Below are 18,321 nucleotides of genomic sequence, written 5' to 3' on the forward strand. Positions count from 1 at the left end.
GCTAACTGAAATAAGTTAGAAAAGGACAAAATACTGTATGATCTAAGTTATATGTGGAGTTTAAGAAATACCCCCAAATAAAAAAATATGTACACACCAAACTCAGCAAAAGAGAGCAGATTTGTAGTGACTAGAGGTGGGGGCTGGGGATGGGGGAAATGGAAGAAGATGGTCAAAAGGTGCAAACTTCCAGTTATAAGATAAATAAGTCGTACCCTGGCTGGGTAGCTCAGTTAGTTGGAGCATCGTCCTGTACACCAAAAGGTCGCAGGTTTGATTGCCAGTCAGGACACATATCCAGGTTTTGGGTTCAATCCCCAGTTGTGGCACGTGAGGGAGGCAACTGATTAATATTCCTCTCACCCCCCCCCTCTCTCTTTCTCTCTCTCTAAATCAATAACAATATATCATCCTAGGGTAAGGATTACAAAAAAGATAAATAAGTCATGGGGATGTAATGTACAACATGATGACTGTATAGTATATATATGAAAGTTGCTAGGAGAGTAAATCCTAAAAGTTCTCATCAGGAGGAACCAAAATCATTTTGTTTTCTTTGCTTTTCCTTTTTGTATCTGTATAAGATGATGAATATTAGCTAAACTTATTGTGGTAGTCATTTCATAATAAATGTAAGCCAAGTAATGCTGTATGCCTGAAAATTATACAATACTTGTATGTCAATTATATCGCAATAAAACTGAAGGAAAACAAATTAAAAAAACCCAAAGCCATCTATTCCTCAACACACTCATGTGCCCCAATTCTGCTAGTCACAGTCAAAGCAATTGCAGTATGGTGCCACTCATGTGCTCAATAATTTATATGGCCCTGATCAAAACGTACAGACCCACCTTGCCGGGAGCCGGTCCATCCTTGCTGTTTCAAGGGACCTGGCATATATGGCATACTGTTCTTAATATGTTTGCTCACCTTCTTGGCACTGTGTTTTAACCAAGGTCACCTCTCCAAGAAAGGTTGTTTCCCCAGGTAGGGATTTTCCCCTGAAGTTAGGGAGGGAATAAAACCTCTTAACTAAGTGCCGCCTGGCTACAGAACTTGGTTGGAGAACCTAGACAGAACCTGGCTGAAGAACCCAGCTACAGAACCTGGAGACTGAAACAGGCTGGAGAACCAAGCGAGAGAACATGGCTACAGAACCTGGCTGGAGAACCTGGAGAACATGGCTGGAGAACCTAGCAAGAGAACATGGACACAGCACTTGGCTGGATGTTGTGGCTAGAGATCCTGGCAAGGCTGCTTATCAACTGAACGCTGTCTCCGTGTCATTCCTTCTTCGCCGACTCCGTCCACACCTTTGGGGACCCCAGCACCACCTCTCTTCTGTGGGGTTACTTCCAAAGTAAAAGTGACTGGCAGATCCCACAACTTTTGGAAAGATTGCTCAAAAGTAGGTAAGAAATAATGGGAGCCTTTGATTTCCTATGGCTTGCTTGAGGTACCCCCCACCCCATGACGGGGGAATGCGTGTTTCCAGATGGAATGTCTAAGAGACAAGTTTAATCAAAATCTCCTATGCTGTGCGTTTCCCTTTGGTGCTTGCATCCTTTGGTGCAGAGAGTAAATACAAGCCAATATGCTGACACTGATCCCCTTGGGATGCAACATAGTAGCTATCTGCTCCTCCACCCCAGCAGAAAGTTGCACTCACTTAACCAGGCCTATAAATTCTGGTTAGTAAATTGTGCCATCAGGCAATGACCGTGGCCTTCATAGGTTTCAGAAGTGGGTTTGGTAAGAGGAGATGCCATCAAAATGTCCCTTTCTGCTCTGATTTTAGAGAGTTCCACTGTGTGCATGGACACACATGTCCCCATGAAGCAAAAGCATCTGTAAAGGAAATTCAGAACTCATTCTTGTCCTTGAGGAGCATACAGTTTAGTTGGGGAGATGAGATTTATATATTATGATAAGTATATTGGGTCTGGTATTTTCTCATAAGGGATAGTCTGTTCTTTTCCTTGAGGACAACTGAAGCCAGAGCTAACCCATGCAGAGAAAAAACTAGAAGCCCCTTCACCTTTGCTTTCAGGAAAATATTGAATATTACAGAAGAAAAATTCATTACTTATTTTTAAAAATGGAAACAGACCCTCTTTACCCCCTCATGTCAGACACCTGAGCAACCTAATAAGCATTCTTTCAGAAATACTGGGTTCCCTTTCCTCACAAATAACTTCATTTGGCTTCCTATGATTCAACTCCAAGTCCATAATGCTCTTCTATCTTCATTTGTGGCAGATAAGACACACACACGACTCATTCTAATGTCATAATATTGCTGTGTACTTCTGTAAACAAGGCACTGGGCTAAGGAGAACAGGAGAAGGAAGTGGTATCTGAATCTTGGAAGGGAGGTAGAGCTCAGTCCCTTGCTAGGTAGAGATTGGGGAGGGAGGAAGGCATTCCAGAGGTCATGACATGAAGTAAAGCACACAGGTGGGTGGGATGTCCATTGAAGGGACGGGGTAGCAGAAGCACAACATTCCTCTAGGAGGGAAGTGGGGGATAAGGCTGGAAAGGCATGTTGGAATCGGAGTACCAGACTCTGGAGGAAAGCAGGTAGTCAGTAGGCAATAGAGATACTTTGAGGGGGAGAACAGGATGATTCCAGCAGTGCTTTGGTGGCAGTGAATCTTGACAGGGGAGTTATGAAGCAGGAAGCCTGTTGGGAGGCTGCAGCCTCAGTCTGTGTAAGAGAAGATGGTGGATTTTTATTTTTGCCTTTATTAAATATATTGTGATTGCCCATTATTGGGACTTGTTTTTCTTTGTAAACTCTTACATTATTAAGAGTTTACAAAGGGCACAGTGTCTCATTCATCTCTGTATTCTCCGGTCTGGCACAGAGAAGATTGGCACTATACTTGTTGAATAAGTGCAATAAAAGAGGCTGCTAGTGGAAATGGAGAGGATGGGGTGGATATGAGAGTCAGAGTGGCTAGAGAATAGATAGAGCCATCTATGGTGGTGTTGAGAGGCCAGGCTCAACTCACATAGATGCCCTGTGGCACACAGCTAATCTTCCCCACCAGCCTCTGAAAGCTTTTTTGGCCAGCAGCCTCTCTTCCTCCTGTTCACTCCCTGTCTCTATTGCAATTTTCCCTAGCATGACCCACCACAATTCCGTCTGCCCATTCTTGCTCCTTACCAAGGGCATAAAGCACAAAGAGAGGTGACTGTGCAAAGGTGTTGTCTGTCTCTGGAGATTGTAAGGAACAGTTGGTCACTCTAGGTTTGCCTTACTTAATCGAAATCCTTTGCCGGCCAGGAGGCAGGGGGCTGGACCACATGGTGCCTTAGTCCCCTCCCTACTCTGAGATTCCAGAAAGCATTGGAAACATTCTGATGTGTTTGGACTATTCATGTACATAACCAGTTCTGCATGGGACTCACATCCTATGCCTAGGCAAATATCTCATCCGGAGACATGGCTTCTTTACCTTATGCCCCTCCCCAGCCCCTTTTTAATCTTATCGTGGAGGAGGGAGAATTCCTCATTAGCCATCGTCCACAAAACTGAGCATTTGTAAAACAGTCTAGAGCTATTATGAAGGCTTCTCCAAGTTGTCAGTGAGTGGCATTATTTTTTGGGGGGGTTGGGACAGGGGTGGGGAATATGCTAACTAAGTTCAGAAACAGAGAGAACAGAAGACCAGGGGTTAAGAGATCATGTAAATGCACAGTCTCTTTCGAGTGTTGGGCTCCCACAAAGGGCAAGGGCCTGAGGAACTGTCAGCTCAGTCAGGACCCGCAGCAGCGCCACAACTGATGCTTTTGGCCTCGTTCTGGGACCTTTTCAGGTTAGTATAGCAGATGCCTTTGCCAGGGCACTGCTTGAGAAACAAACAAGGGCATCCTGGATACTTTTGCAGCTTCAGGGGCAAAGACGGCTTGCCTGCCATGTGAGTAGCTGGGCCCCACTCTCAGGCTTCAACTGTGGCAGGGTCATTGCAATTAGGAGCCCGACAACCCCTCAGGCCAGAACCCCTGTCTCTTTCAGCCAATATTCCTGCCTTGACAGTCACCTCCCTGTTAGCAGTTTCTCTGTGGTCAGCTTTTCCCCTGACACTCAGGACATTTAGGGGCAGTCAAGCATCAAGTACTAATACTTTGGGGTGTGCAATTTTGATCCTGGTCCAAGTCAAACGGAATTATGAAAATCAATGGACTATTTAAACAACATCACACGACACAAGACAAGTCCACATTCTACCACTGCACAAGATCCATTTTAAAATCCCATGTGGATTATGCAATGTTCACGGTCATCTGTGTCATTTCTCCTCTCCATCACTGAGGATCATGGAAAGTTGAATGGATTACTACTTTAGCTACCTCTCTGTAGCTGCCCTGCATCCTGCCAAATTTTGCTTCTGTTTCTCTTTTTCTGTGTCTCATCTCAGAACAGAAATTCTATTTCCACCTCAGCAAACCATTTGTCCCCTTTGGCCACAGAAGGCAGCCAGCTTCCCTCTCATCTCAGGGAAATGCTCGACTTCTTTTAGGAGGGCCTGGTGGCAGTGGCAAGGCTACCCTCCTCTATGTCAGGGTGGCTCTAACATTGACTAGAATAGTAGGTCCTATTCTGTGGTCCCCAACTTCCAAAGGACAAAGAAACACTTGGAAGAGTGTTCACAGCTGGCTAACACATTGAGGAAAAAAGTGAAAGGCAGTTTTTGTGCAGAGCAGACCAAAAAAAGAATTAATTACATTATGTAGGTTGGAAACTGCTCATTTCTCTACATGTAGGTAAGAAGGGGCAGTGGTTTGCCCTGGCTGGCATGGCTCAGTTGATTGGAGCATTGTACCATACACTGAAAGGTCATGGGTTTGGTTCTGGGTCAGGGCACATATCCAGATTGCAGGTTCCATTCCCGGTCGGCATGTGTGCCAGCATGTGTACGGTTCTATTTTCACTTGGATGTCTAACCAAACTGATCATATCCAAAACTGAACTCCCCATCTCCCACCTGGTATAATGTATTCTTTGCATAGTCCCCCCTATCTTGGTAAATGAAAATCCCAACTTCCAGTTACTCAGGCCAAAAAACTTTGAAGATATCTGACCATTCTTCCTCCCACGCCCACATCCAATCTGTCAGTAAGTCCTGACAGATCTGTCAAAATATATTTAGGAATTTATAACTTCTTACTGCCTTCACTCCCTGATCTAAGTCACCATCTTATTCCCGGATTATTGCAAATCCTCTCTGCTTCCACCATACAATTTTTTTTTCAATACAGAATGATTCTTTAAAGATATAAGCCAGATTGTGTCACTCTTTTAGTCAAAATTCTCCAGTGGTTCCACCTGTTACTCAGAATAAAAGTCAAAGTCTTTACAGAGGCCTACAAAGCTCTACCTAAAGTAGTCCTGTAACTTCATAGGTTTCATCTTCCCATTACTCTTACTCCACTCCAGTCACAGTGGCTGCCTTACTATTCCTTGAACACATGAGGTTTGTTCCTGTTGCAGGGCCTTGGCACTTGCTGTTCCATCTGCTTGGAATGTTCTCTCTCTTCCTACCCCCCCCACCCCATCCCCAGATATCCTTATGGCTCACTCCCTCACCTCCTATAGGTATTTATGTATAGTAGTCCTCCCTTATCCACATGAGACATGTTCCAAGATCCCCAATGGATGCCTGAAACTGCAGCCAGTACCAAATCCTTTTTAAATACTGTTCCCCCCCCCTATACATAGTATATACTTATGATAAAGTTTAATTTGTAAATTATGCACAGTAAGAGATTAACAACAATAAGTAATAATAAAGTAGAACATATAACAATATACTTTAATAAAAGTTCTGTGAATGTGGTTCATGTTTTCCAACCACAAATTGAATGGCTTCTCCATCTTAATTAAGCATTTGCCATGCACTGTGGCCATAACTTTTGCAGTTTGAGATACGACAGCAAAATGAGCACAAATTTCTTTTTCCTTCTTCACAATTTAATGGATAAAACGTTTGTTCTTGTCATAGATCTTAGCAACCTCAGCATGTTTTTTCCCCTTTCCTTATTAACTCGAGAACTTTCACCTTTTCACTTAAAGGAAGTAAGTACTTTACAACTTCTTTTTGGCATATGTGAGTTGCCAGCATCGCTACTCCTGGGCTTTGGGGCCATTATTAATTAATATAAGGGTTATTTGAACACAAACACTGAGATCTTGACAGTCAGTCTGATAAATGAGAAAGCTTCTAAGTGACCAATGGTGAGGAGTGTCTATAGCATGGATATGCTGGACAAAAAGATGATTCATGTCCCAGGTGGGAAGGAGAGGCAGAGCATGAGATTTCATCACACTACTCATAACAGCACACAATTTAAAAATTGTGACTTATTTATGTAATTTTCCATTTAATATTTTCAGACAATGGTTGACCACAGATAATGGAAACTGCTGACAGAAAACCAAGGATAAAGGGAACTACTGTACTCAAATGTTATCTTTTTAGTTAGGCTTTCCCTGACCACCCAACTTGAAATAAAAGTGCTTCTGCCCCATATTCTTTTTTATTTGTTACCAATCCTCACCCAAGGATATTTTTTCCATTGACTTTTAGCGAGAGTGGAAGGGTTGGAAGAGTGGGGAAGAGAGAGAGAGAGATCCATGTGAGAGAGACACATCAACTGATTGCCTCTCGCATGTGCCCTGACTGGGGCTGGGGATCAAACCTGCAAGCCAGGTGCATACCCTTGACCAGGAATTGAACCCTTGGCTATTCAGTGCACAGGCCCATGCAACACCAGCCAGGGCCTGCCCCATATTAATCTCCCTTACCCTGCTTTATTTTATCCTTAGAACGTATCACCATCTGAAGTTCTGTACATTTTACTTGTCTCTCTCTCCAGTACAACTTAAGCTCTATGAGGGTAGATATTTTTATCTGGTTTATTCATGTCTGTGTAACAGACACCAGAACAATGCCTGGCATGGGTAGGTGCTCAGGAAATATTTATTGAACAAATAAGTGAACCCACAAATGGGTTACTTTGTGTGTTTTTTTCCCTCTAGCTTTATTGAGGTGTAATTGACAAATAAAATTATTAACCCTCACCCAGTGATTTTTTTCATTGATTTTTTAAAAAATGCATTTTAATTCAGAGAGAGAGAAAGGGAGAGGGAGAGAGAGCTAGAAACATTGATGAGATAGAAACATGAACATTGATTGGCTGCCTCCTCCACGCCCCCTACTGAGTATTGAGCCTGCAACCCTGGGCAAGTGCCCTCATTGGGAATCGAACAGGGCACCTCTTGGTGCATGGGTCTATGTTCAACCATTGAGCCACACTGGTGAGGCTTTTCCATTGATTTTTAGAGAGAGAGAAACATTGATATGAGAGAGACACATATATTGGCTGCCTCCCACATGTGCCCCAACAGGGGCCAGGGATGGAACCTGCAATCCAGGTAAGTTCCCTTGACCGGGAATCGAACCTGAGACTGTTTGGTGTGCAGGTCAATGCTCTAACCACTGAGACACTGGCCAGGGCTAAAATGGTATATATTTAAAATGTATAATGTGATGGTTTGATAAATAAATGAATGATTGATCTTTTTATTTTGAAAACTAGTTGGGACTTAAACCATTTCTCTTTTTTAAGATTCTTTATTGTTTAAAGTATTACATAGAGTATTACATATGTCTCCTTTTTCTCCCATTGACCTCTCTCTGGCCACCTCACCCCCCAGCCTTCCTAGTGTCTGTGTCCATTGGTAATGCTTATATGCATGCATATAAGTCCTGTGGTTGATCTCTTATCCCCCCCCCCTTCCCTCAGCCATTTCTTATTGCTTAGCTAGATTCAACCATTAGGTTTCAAAATAGTTTGTCTAATTTCAGCTGCAGTGTGATCTTGCATAAATAAATTAAAAAAAGATATTCTTGCCCTGGCTGGTGTGGCTCAGTTGGTTGGAGCATTGTCCTATGCACAGAAGGGTTCCATTCCCAATCAGGGCACATGCCTAAGTTGGGGGTTTGATCCCTAGTCAGGGCGTGTATGGGAGGCAGCCGATTGATGTTTCTCACATCGATGTTTCTTTCTCCCTTCTTCCCTTCCTCCCTTCCCCTCTCTGTAGAATCAGTAAAACATGTCCTTGTGTGAGGATTAATAATAATAATAATAATAATAATAATTTAAAAAAATAATCTCACTAGAAACTTTATCTTTCTTAAGGTATTTAAAAATGAGTCAGACAGTTGGAGTTTGAATGCTGGACATTTGTGTGAATCTGGACAAGTTAACCATTCTGTGCCTCAGTTTCATCACCCATAAAACAGGCATACTAGAAGCACCTATCCCATGATGTTTTTTTTGGGATCATAAAAATAATAGTGTACGTAAATCACCTACCCCAGTACCTGGCACATAGTAAAGCTTCAGTGAATAATGGCTTTTATTACTGTTATTAAGATGTAAGAGAAAAACCTCAAAAAAATACAGGAAGACTTGCAACAGAAACAACTGAATACATTTTTCTAAGTGAAACTAAAATAGTTGTCCAGCTCTTTTGTATAAGTGGCAGTTCTTTGGGAAATGAGCCAAAACTTGAAGGCCAATTGTTTTGTCCCTTTCCTTAGGAGGGTTTCCTGGGTCTGGACACATTCTCTTCATATTCTCCATATCCTCACAGAATAGTCACACTTGGAACCCCTCATACTTAATATCTCCACGGGTCACATTCTTCACATTAATGCTATTTCAGACCCAGAGGTTCAGATTCCATGGATGATCTTCACTCAGGAAATTGCTTAAAAAATCAGCAGTTTCCTTTGTGGGAAAGATGCTTGCTGAGTGTTGGCAGACTAGCTTTCTAAATGTGTTGACTTGCAAACAAGGTTGTCCATGCTTTAAAAGGCAAGGACAATGGTCTCTATTTCTGTGTCATGACACCTCCTTGTAGCTCGCTGTCAGACACATCTTGTGTTAATGCCTTGTTAAACAAAGTTATCACAGATCCAGTCTGTGAATGCTGACATGTGTTGGGTTATTTGACTAGTGCGGGGAAAGGGGGAAGCCCAACCCTGCACAGGAGCATTTGGCTCCCAATTTCACAGAAGTAGCCAATGAAGTGCAGCCTCTCCCATTCTGCACTTGCCTCAACATCATTTCACACTTGCTTCCCAGGGTCCACTTCTTATGTTCTAACTTCCCACTTACCTCCCACAGTTGGGCTGGGCTGGGCTAGGCTGGGCACACATTCATTTATTCATTCATTAAACCCCACCGGGATCAAGAAATACACACTGCTTCTTTGCTGCTTTAAAACACTTTTCTAGCTTAGTTATTTAAATAAAATGTTATCTTGTTGTCTGAGCTATGCTGTAAATTTCTTGAGTACATGGACTTCTACATTATTCCTGTTTCCTGCAGTGCCACCCTTGATTCTTCATTTCGTCTGTGTTTTTATTATTATGCTCTGCAAAACTGCTCTGGAGAAACGGGCCCAAAACCTAGGAATTGGGTTAAATTTCCTCCCTGACTTTTTATTTTTTACTAGAGGTCTGGTGCACAAAATTCATGCATGGGTAGGGTCGCTAGGCCTGGCCGGCGAACAGGTCTGATCAGGGCCTTCTGGCTGCTGGCCAGGGCCTTCCTTCATTCCACACAGCCCCCTGGTGGTCAGCACACATCATAGCAAGCAATAGAACTCCCTGTCTCCTGGTTGACCTCCCGCAGGGACACTTTGCATATTAGCCTTTTATATATAGATTGTATTTGTTAGGAGAAACTAGCATGTAACAACCAGCAAGCACTAAACCATTTTCCTACTACAGTGGGGCCTTGACTTACGAGTTTCATTCATTCTGAGACTGAGCTCGTTAACTCAAATTACTCTATCAACTCAATGCAAAAAATTGGCCGAGAGACAGCTGGTATCTCAAAAAACTCGTTAGTCGGGACACTCGTAAGTCAAGGCCCCACTGTATAATAAGACTTCAAATAAAAACCTGACAAAGCCTATGCTGAAAATTAGAAACTTACTCATAAACGGTTGTCCATCCATTTTCATTACTTTTGGTAGCCAGAAGCCCAGTGTTTCCTGGATAGGTCATCAAGGCCAGGTTATAGCCTTGGGCTGATACTCTTTTCAGAACTCCATTGCTGCTTATGGTCAGCCAGTACACCTGCCCGCCAGGCACTACAAGCCAAAGGGGCATTCCGCCTGCATCCCTGCGAATATGCACAGAGTTGCCATTGCTACTGGTAATGGCGCCCAAGTCACCTTCAGCATTGTAGGTGAAATTATACACATAGTCCCTTGTTATCAAGTTCAAGGTGTGCAGGTGGGTTCCATTGACGGTGAACTGGTAGAGTTCCTGATCGGCAGGTGAAGCAATCTCATAAAGGTTCATGTCATTCAGGTGGGCTTGGTTCCTACTAATGGTTCGAATTCGAACGTTCCCAAGGTCAGCCACATAGAGGGTGCCATCAGGCGACACTGCTAAAGAGGAAGGGGCTTTCATCTTTGCATCTTTGGCATAGCCACCATCACCTGTGGGAGAAAGACCCTGATTTTAATAATTGTCATAAACATTTCTATGAAAAAACAGTATACAGAAATCACTGTGCATCAAGAATCATCTGAAAGGGAACAGTTAGCCAGCATTCTCTGCATGTCCTCCTTGACAAATTTGAAACCCATTATTCAAAATTTTTGAGTCAGTACCATTGAAGATAAACAGTAAGATGCAATTATCTCAGTAATACCAATTTTGTGAAATCCTCAATCCTGCTGTTCAGAATCTATTGTACTGCAAGATACAAAAAACAGCAAATAATAACAGCCAACAAAATTTGGCTGGAAATCCATGAGACTTAATGTCTGTCAATACTTTTAGGATCTATCTCAGACCTTTCCAATCCTACTGTGCCTAGAGGACCTTTCTTCAGCTAATTCCCATTGTCACATTTGTCAAAGTACACTAAGTGTGTAAGTGAAACAATGATTCAGAACATCAACTTTGATAACTAGAATAGATATTAGATTTGTCTTGAATGAAAAATATAAATTAGCAAAATAACTATAAAACTGTCCAGGAAAACATTGGAAATATTGATCAAAAGTCATATCGACCAAGTTGCTCCAGAGTTCTCTGGCCCAAGTAAAAGCAAAGGTTAAAAGAGAACCATTTGAGCCTGGATGAACAGTTTATTAGGGCTGCAAGCAGCATGGAGGGATTTTCATATCCCAGCAACAAATGTATCTATTGACATTTTGAGGACTGTTTGCTATCTGGAATATCCATTCCATGTTATGGGGGAAAGGCTCTTTTTTTCCCTTTATTCTTTCCCCCCCTATTTCAACTGAAAGTAAAGGGCACTGATGATCATGATAAAGTTTTGGATTTAACAAACAATAACAATGGAAGTAGCAGATTAATGTCTTGAGACCCCTCCATTGTCGTTAAGTTTTGATTCCACCCATGTGTCTCCAAAGCAGTCTGTTCCTAGTCCCTTTGGGTTTCAAATAGCACATGCTGTCAATCTGGAAAACAGTTACTTAGGGGAAGTAATATTTTTCCTGAGCTAAGTTACTAAATGTAGGTTTTACCTAGTTTCTCTTTCTCCAAAGTACAAATATCATTATGGTCCTACACTTGCATAATGGTTTTAACTTCTTAGAGTTATCAGGATTTGTATTTATATTAGTCTACCCTCAAACCAGGAAGGTGATATAATTGAGACAAGTGACACCTCTATTTAACAGATGAAGTAAGCAAGTAGTAAAAAGATTTTGTGGCTTTCTTGGGGCCACTCAGTGTGTCAACTGCAGAACAATCAGATAGTAGGCTATCTGACCCCCAACACACTGCTTTTTCCACTAGCTCATATTAATGTTCAGAAGCAACACTTTGGTTTTCCTTTGGACTTTTCTGATGCATGTTTTTCTTTTGAAAACAGAGAGGGGGAGCTGGAGAATTGCTAAAAAGGTCATACCTGAAAAACAGTCACAGTTGGGATCAATTTTGCAATCACAGTCAGTGGGGGCACCAGCCATGATGGAGATCTCCCCATTGGTGGTAACTTGCTGAATGCGGTTTACTTTCCTCTCATCTGTTTCAGCTATGAAGAGCAGGCCGCTGTGTGAGACGCTGATGGCCCTCGCTGACTCCAGAGTGGAGTGAATTGCCACCTTGCTGACCAAGAAATGATCGATACCTGGCACCTGGCAGTGAATGGGGCGCCCTGCAATGATCCGCACGCGCCTGTTCTCAGAAATCTGCAGCACAATATTGTTATCTAAGACATACAATGAATTGTCCATGGGATTGACTGCAAGGTCTGTTGGCCACTCTAACCGCACCTGCAAAAAGAACAGAACACACACTATTAGGTTATAATATCTTTCCAGGGGCAGTTTTACTTTGGAAAAAAACAACAAAAAACACCTGGCTAATTGGTTGCTCTTGTCTCAAGAATTTCAGCAATGTTGGTGTTGCCTCCAAAGTTGCGGGAGGATGATCGATCCAATGTTCTGTAAACATATCTATCATTTATACCATTTGAAGCATATTATTTTTTTGCAATAATTCCAAAAGGGTTCCCTAGAGCAGTGATTTTTTAAACTTTTTCATCTTATGGCACACATAAACTAATTACTAAAATTCTGCAGCACACCAAAAATACATTATGTATTTTGCCAATCTGACAAATAATAGGTATAATTTTGATTGATTTACAAAAAATATAATAGTAATTACCCTTTTTGCTCCAAAGTGGCTTTTAAAAAAATCAGGTGCCTATACTTGGATATAAGGATTTCTGGTACCAAGAATTAACCAATCAGACACAACCTTATTGTGCGACGTGACCGTTATATGACCTACATATTTATGGTTCATGACAGGGCATTCACAGCAGATGGCTATTGTTGTGTTGGCTGTTATCATTTTATCATTAAACCTGTAAGGGAAAAGAGGTCAGTGCCCCTGACTAAATAGTCAGGTACTGCATGTTTAAAAAATTCTTGCGGCACATTGGTTGAAAATTGCTGCTCTAGAGCAGTGTTTTTCAAAGTGTGGTCTCTGGACCACCAGCAACAGCATCACCTAGGAACTTGTTAGAAATGTGAATTCTCAGGTTCCAACTTAGACCTATTGAATCAGAATCTCTGGGTTGGGGGCCCAGCCAGCTGTGTTTTAATAAGCCTTCCAGGTGATTGTAATGCACACAAAGGTTTGAGGACCACTGCTTTAGGATCTTTGTGTCACAATCATTTGCAAATGTCTCTCACTGTCCTATAGATGCATGGAAGAGCAAAGTTATACAGACTTCTAGAAAACAGAATGCTGGAGAAACCAGATTTTACTCGAATAGTAACCTTTTGGGACAGGACCTTCCATTAGCATAGCATCCATCTTGTGGCATATTCACGTACAGCACATCAATTGGTGATTTGGAATTCTAAGTTGACCTGGTTCACTACATATCTCCCTTTGCTCAGCAAAGAAAAAGGTTGATTAGTTCTTTAATTGAATATTTCCTGAGTACCTTCTCTGTGCTAAGATCTGTGATAGGCTTTGGGGATTCAAAATAACTATGACATTACTGTCCATGTTATGAAGGAGGAGGCAACAGAGAGAATATGAGAGCACTTCACCCAGACTAGGAGTCAGGAAGCAGGGTATTATCAGAGAAAAAAAATCCCATGTGAGGACACAGTAAGAGATTGGTCTTCTGCATGCCAAGGAGAGAAGCCTCAGGAGAAACTAAACCTGTTAACAACTCAGTCTTGAACTTCTAGCCTCCAGAACTGTGAGAAAATAAATTTCTTTTGTTAAAACCACCCAGTCTGTGGTACTTTGTTAAGGAAGCCCTAGCAAACTAATACACAAGGTAATGGAGGGATATACATGTCTATCTTTATTCTGGCTGTGGGAAACCACTGAAGGGCTTTAAGTGGGAGCGTGCCATAGTCATATTTAGGTACTAGAAGGATCACACTAGCTTCTGTTGAAACTATAATGGAGGAGGAGGAGAGATGGGAAGCAGGTTGATAGTTTAGAGCAGGGGTCCTCAAACTTTTTAAACAGGGGGCCAGTTCACTGTCCCTCAGACCGTTGGAGCGCCGGACTATAGTTTAAAAAGAAACTATGAACAAATTCCTATGCACACTGCACATATCTTATTTTGAAGTAAAAAAAAAACCAAAACGGGAACAAATACAATATTTGTATTTGCATGTGGCCTGCAGGCCGTAGTTTGAGGACCCCTGGTCTAGAGGCTCCTGCAGTGGTCCAGGTGAGGGATGATACTGGCATGAACTAGGATGGCAACAGTGGGGATGGAGAGAAGTAAATGGATTTGAGACACATTTAGGAGTTAGAAACAAGGATTAGTGTGTGTATGTGTACCTTGTGCCATGTTGTAGGCATTGGGGATCCACAGACCAACCAAACATGGCTCCACTCTAGTTCCTTTCTAGCCCAATGCCTGCCCTGACATCTCCTTGATAGCTACTATTTATCACTGGGCACTTCTCAGAGAACTGTATTACGTGCCCTCTCACCCCACCACTAACGTATTCTGTACTTTATTTTTCATCTCCTAGCCTAGACAAAGGCAGAAAAATCTGTCCCTTTTCTGTTCAAGATAGTAACAGTAACGTAGCTACTCTTCTTTGTGTCTTGAATGAATTCCCAAGGAAAGCTTTGTTTTTCTTAGTGAATCTGAATGTTTGAAAACAAGATACAGATAGTCATTGCATTCTGAGGCACACTATTTCCCTGGATGGAAGAGGCCTTACACTCAGCAATGAAGTAGATAAAGGTCAGTCTGAGATAAGGCCCTCCACTATTTCTGTCTTTTAACGGAGGGCAACTGTAAAGGAGACAAAGGTTTTCTTTGACCTCCTCTGTAGCACCACTTGGGGCTCTTTGCTCCCTGTCTCCAAGTGTCTCTCCCAGACAACCAGCAACCTCATTCTGTCTCCATGTCTTTGCGTGCCCTCAACCTCCTCATAGGCTGGCCTTCTCTGGTTGGCACCATATGCCTCTGGGCAGCTAGGAACTTGAATGCTAATGGAGTATAAAGCTGAGCTTGTGTTGTGCATGTTCTACAGAGCCTTTCAGACCAAGGCCATTGGATAAGCATTAAACACCAGGTTTAACAGCTCCCAGAGCAGTTTGCCTTGATGTGTTCCTCAGCACGTCTGTCTGAGGCCTTTGCACGTCAGTGCCCTGCCACCGGAGAGTGAGCGCCTGCTGCTGCGGAGGGTCCCGACTCCTCCTCCGACACGTGACCCCACTTGGGACCTCGATATACACCATCATGCTTGTACAGAAGCTGTCTGTGGAAATAAGCTGGGGCTGCCTGAGGAAGAGGAAATGTATTTATTTCAGTACAACACTCCTATTTTGATCGAGTCTGAAGTCAGTGACCCAGAAAAAACAAAGCCGGCAGAAATGACATTCTAATTATCCCCAGTCTGAGGGCTGAGGCCAGGACAGAGGCCAGGGACAACACACCTGGCAGGAGTCAGAGAAGGATATGTTTCAGACTCTGTTCGCTGCTGTCAAGGCTGCCTCTGAGATAAAGGCTGGTCGTTGGGAGATAACCTGTTAAATTCTCCAACTCGCTCAACTGATTTAAGTCAATACTATTGGTGTCATGTTTATTAGATTTAATATTACCTCAAAAATGCACCAGCTATTGTGTCTGTTTTCTTTTCTATCAAATAAGTCACCCTCTGGCAGTTTCCTGTAACTAAAGTGACCTTTGTGCTTCTGAGACACTTTCTCTACCAGCTGCATAGAATCCCTGTAATTCCCATTTGATTTGGCTGGGCAGCTTGTCTAAGAAATCCACTCAGATGAAAGATGTGTGGCTACTTAGTAGTCTAGGGTCTGCCTTTTCAGAAACCGGACCTTTTAACCTTTCTCAGGTTGTCAGTTCCTTTTATATCCTTCTCCTGTTAAATACTCCCATTTCCAGGTAATTTTTCAAGGAACCGGTGCTTTAGACCCACATAATAGAAACACTATATTTCCTACCAAGGCATTTCCTTAACACAAGCTAACATGGAATGGAGTCTGTGAGCTGCTGGCAGTCAGAATTAGCATCTATTAGTTGCAGAGACCCAAGATTTATATGCTACTGAGGTGGGGCTGAGAGTAACCCCTGAAGGTTGCTGGCATTTATCCAAGTAGATTCTGTGGAGAAATACACATTACTGTTTGGGCCATGGGGGCGAAAGAGATGTAGGCACAACAGTTAAGCTCTGCTAGTGACCCAGCCTACAGGCAAACCACTTGGCCTAATTTGTGGTGGTTGCCCCACCTTGTAAAAATACATTAATTTGTTTGAAATGTCAAAATGTATTTAAACTAAACTAGCATGAAAGGTCACCAGTGTAGCCGCCAGCTGGTGGGCGTGCCCGTCTCCCAACAACCTGCCCTAAGAAACAACTCTGAGCAGGAAGGAGCTCTCGTTTGGAAGTCAGGCCTTGACAGCACTATGTCTTCCTTGGCTAATCGAAAATTTGCCTTAAAGGGACTTGACTCACAGGTCAGCCAGTCCCATGGTTGCTTTAAAGATCCAGCTAATTTTGACCTAAGCAGTAGTTTATAAAGTGGCAGAATCCTAGAGGGAAAAATCCATGTGTAAAAGCGATATCTAAAGATGAGCCCTTGATTAGACTGAAGTAGAAAAATCCCTCAATTATAAACTTAACCCTACAATGGAGACACAGACCATAATTTGTACATTTGGGCTCTCTCTAACAGTCTGAAGGCTGAATCCTTCCTTAACTAGTATACAGCCCTAGGCAAATGAGGTCTCCTCTAGGAGTCTCTGGTTCTCTCATCTGTAACAAGGAAAAGAGGCTAATGATAATCTAGCTAACTTCTGAGAGTTATTAGTTTACAGTGGGTTGCTCTCAAGTGGGTTAAATGAGATAGTGATGTAAAGTGTTCAGTCCAGTGCCTAAGGGATGGTAAGTGGTATTAACATTAATAACAGCTTCAAAGTCATAGATCTTTAGATCCAGAAGGAATCTAGTTTAGTTAAATATACATGTTGTGCCCCCCCCCAAAATGTATACACACTGTAAAAGCTGATAGCTCAAATTTCACTCCTTTTCAGGTTTAACTGATTTGAAATAATGGGTGAAGCGAGACTAAGCTTTGAACAAAGAAAATTTACCCACTAGACTTTTTTATGGGGATACAAAACAGATAAAGTTTACGGTACAAAATCGGCAACAGTTGATGAATTGAGGGTGTATAAATACCAAACAAAATGATTCTTCATGTTTTCCATTCCATTCGCATTATCAGCAATGCCTGGCCCAGAATGGTCATCAGTTTGAAAACAGGCATTGACAAAAAATATTAATTTATGTAGATTCTTTAAATTTTTGAAAGTGAACTTTATGGTAATAAACACAGACTTTATCATTGCCCTGACCGGTTTGGCTCAGTGGATAGAGCATTGGCCTGCGGACTCAAGGGTCCCAGGTTCGATTCTGGTCAAGGCCATGTACCTACATTAAACAGAGACTTTCTCATCATTCAAAGTGTGTATACATTTTTGGGACACCCTATAGTTTCCTTTTAGCCCTGTTTCCCACATAATGTCTTCATGAATTTTGCTCTACCTGTACAATACTCACACTATTGTTGACTTAATATTCTTTAAATTGACCTATTTTTAAAATATAAAAAGGTGCCACCTCTTCCTTTGAACTGTTCCTAATCATTTACATCTATAAAATTACAGGCTCAGTCATCTGAGCCTTTAATGAAAGTAACTACTGTTTACTGAGTGCTTCCTACATGCCAGGCTCTTTACATGGAAAGAAACTATTAATATCCCCACTGTCAGATAAGTGCTCTTAGCCTCTATGCCGTCTGATTTCTCACCTAGAAGAGTGAACACATTCCTCACACTCTCCTCACCAAGCCTGGCCTCCCCTTTACTTTGTTAGAATCAACCTAAAGGGTGTGCTCTCTTTGGCTGAGAAGATCAAAACTCATTACCAGTTGAGCAATTTGTCTTTCTCATGTGTTATCTTTCAGTTCAATGCTCTGTGGGTTCTACTTCGTGCCAGGCACTATTATAAAGGTAAATAAAACAGGTTCCTGCCCTTGATTATTTCAAAGTTAAGTCAGGGAAGGCAGTTACAGAAACAGGTTATTTCAAAATAATGTGGTTAAATGATGGCAGACATATGCCCAGGGTAACATAAGAACACAGAGGAGGCGGTTTTGAGAAATACTCATAGAAAAGAAATGTGTAACCTTAATCTTGAAGGAAGAAGCAAAGGTATTGAGAAGAATCAAG

At 42.2% G+C, this 18,321-nt stretch overlaps 1 protein-coding gene across 1 annotated transcript in view; it reads right to left on the bottom strand.

Annotated features, from left to right (window-relative positions):
* TENM1 (teneurin transmembrane protein 1) overlaps window positions 1-18,321 on the bottom strand; it is a 409,966-nt gene that overhangs the window by 36,106 nt on the left and 355,539 nt on the right. The window contains exons 21-22 of the mRNA XM_006776037.2: window positions 11,977-12,343; window positions 10,021-10,531 (exon numbers count right to left, since the gene is read on the bottom strand). Of these exons, the coding sequence (XP_006776100.1) occupies window positions 10,021-10,531; window positions 11,977-12,343 (878 nt within the window). The remainder of the gene's footprint in view (window positions 1-10,020; window positions 10,532-11,976; window positions 12,344-18,321) is intronic.

Source organism: Myotis davidii, unplaced genomic scaffold, assembly GCF_000327345.1.
Source record: "Myotis davidii unplaced genomic scaffold, ASM32734v1 scaffold569, whole genome shotgun sequence".
Lineage (NCBI taxonomy): Eukaryota > Metazoa > Chordata > Mammalia > Chiroptera > Vespertilionidae > Myotis > Myotis davidii.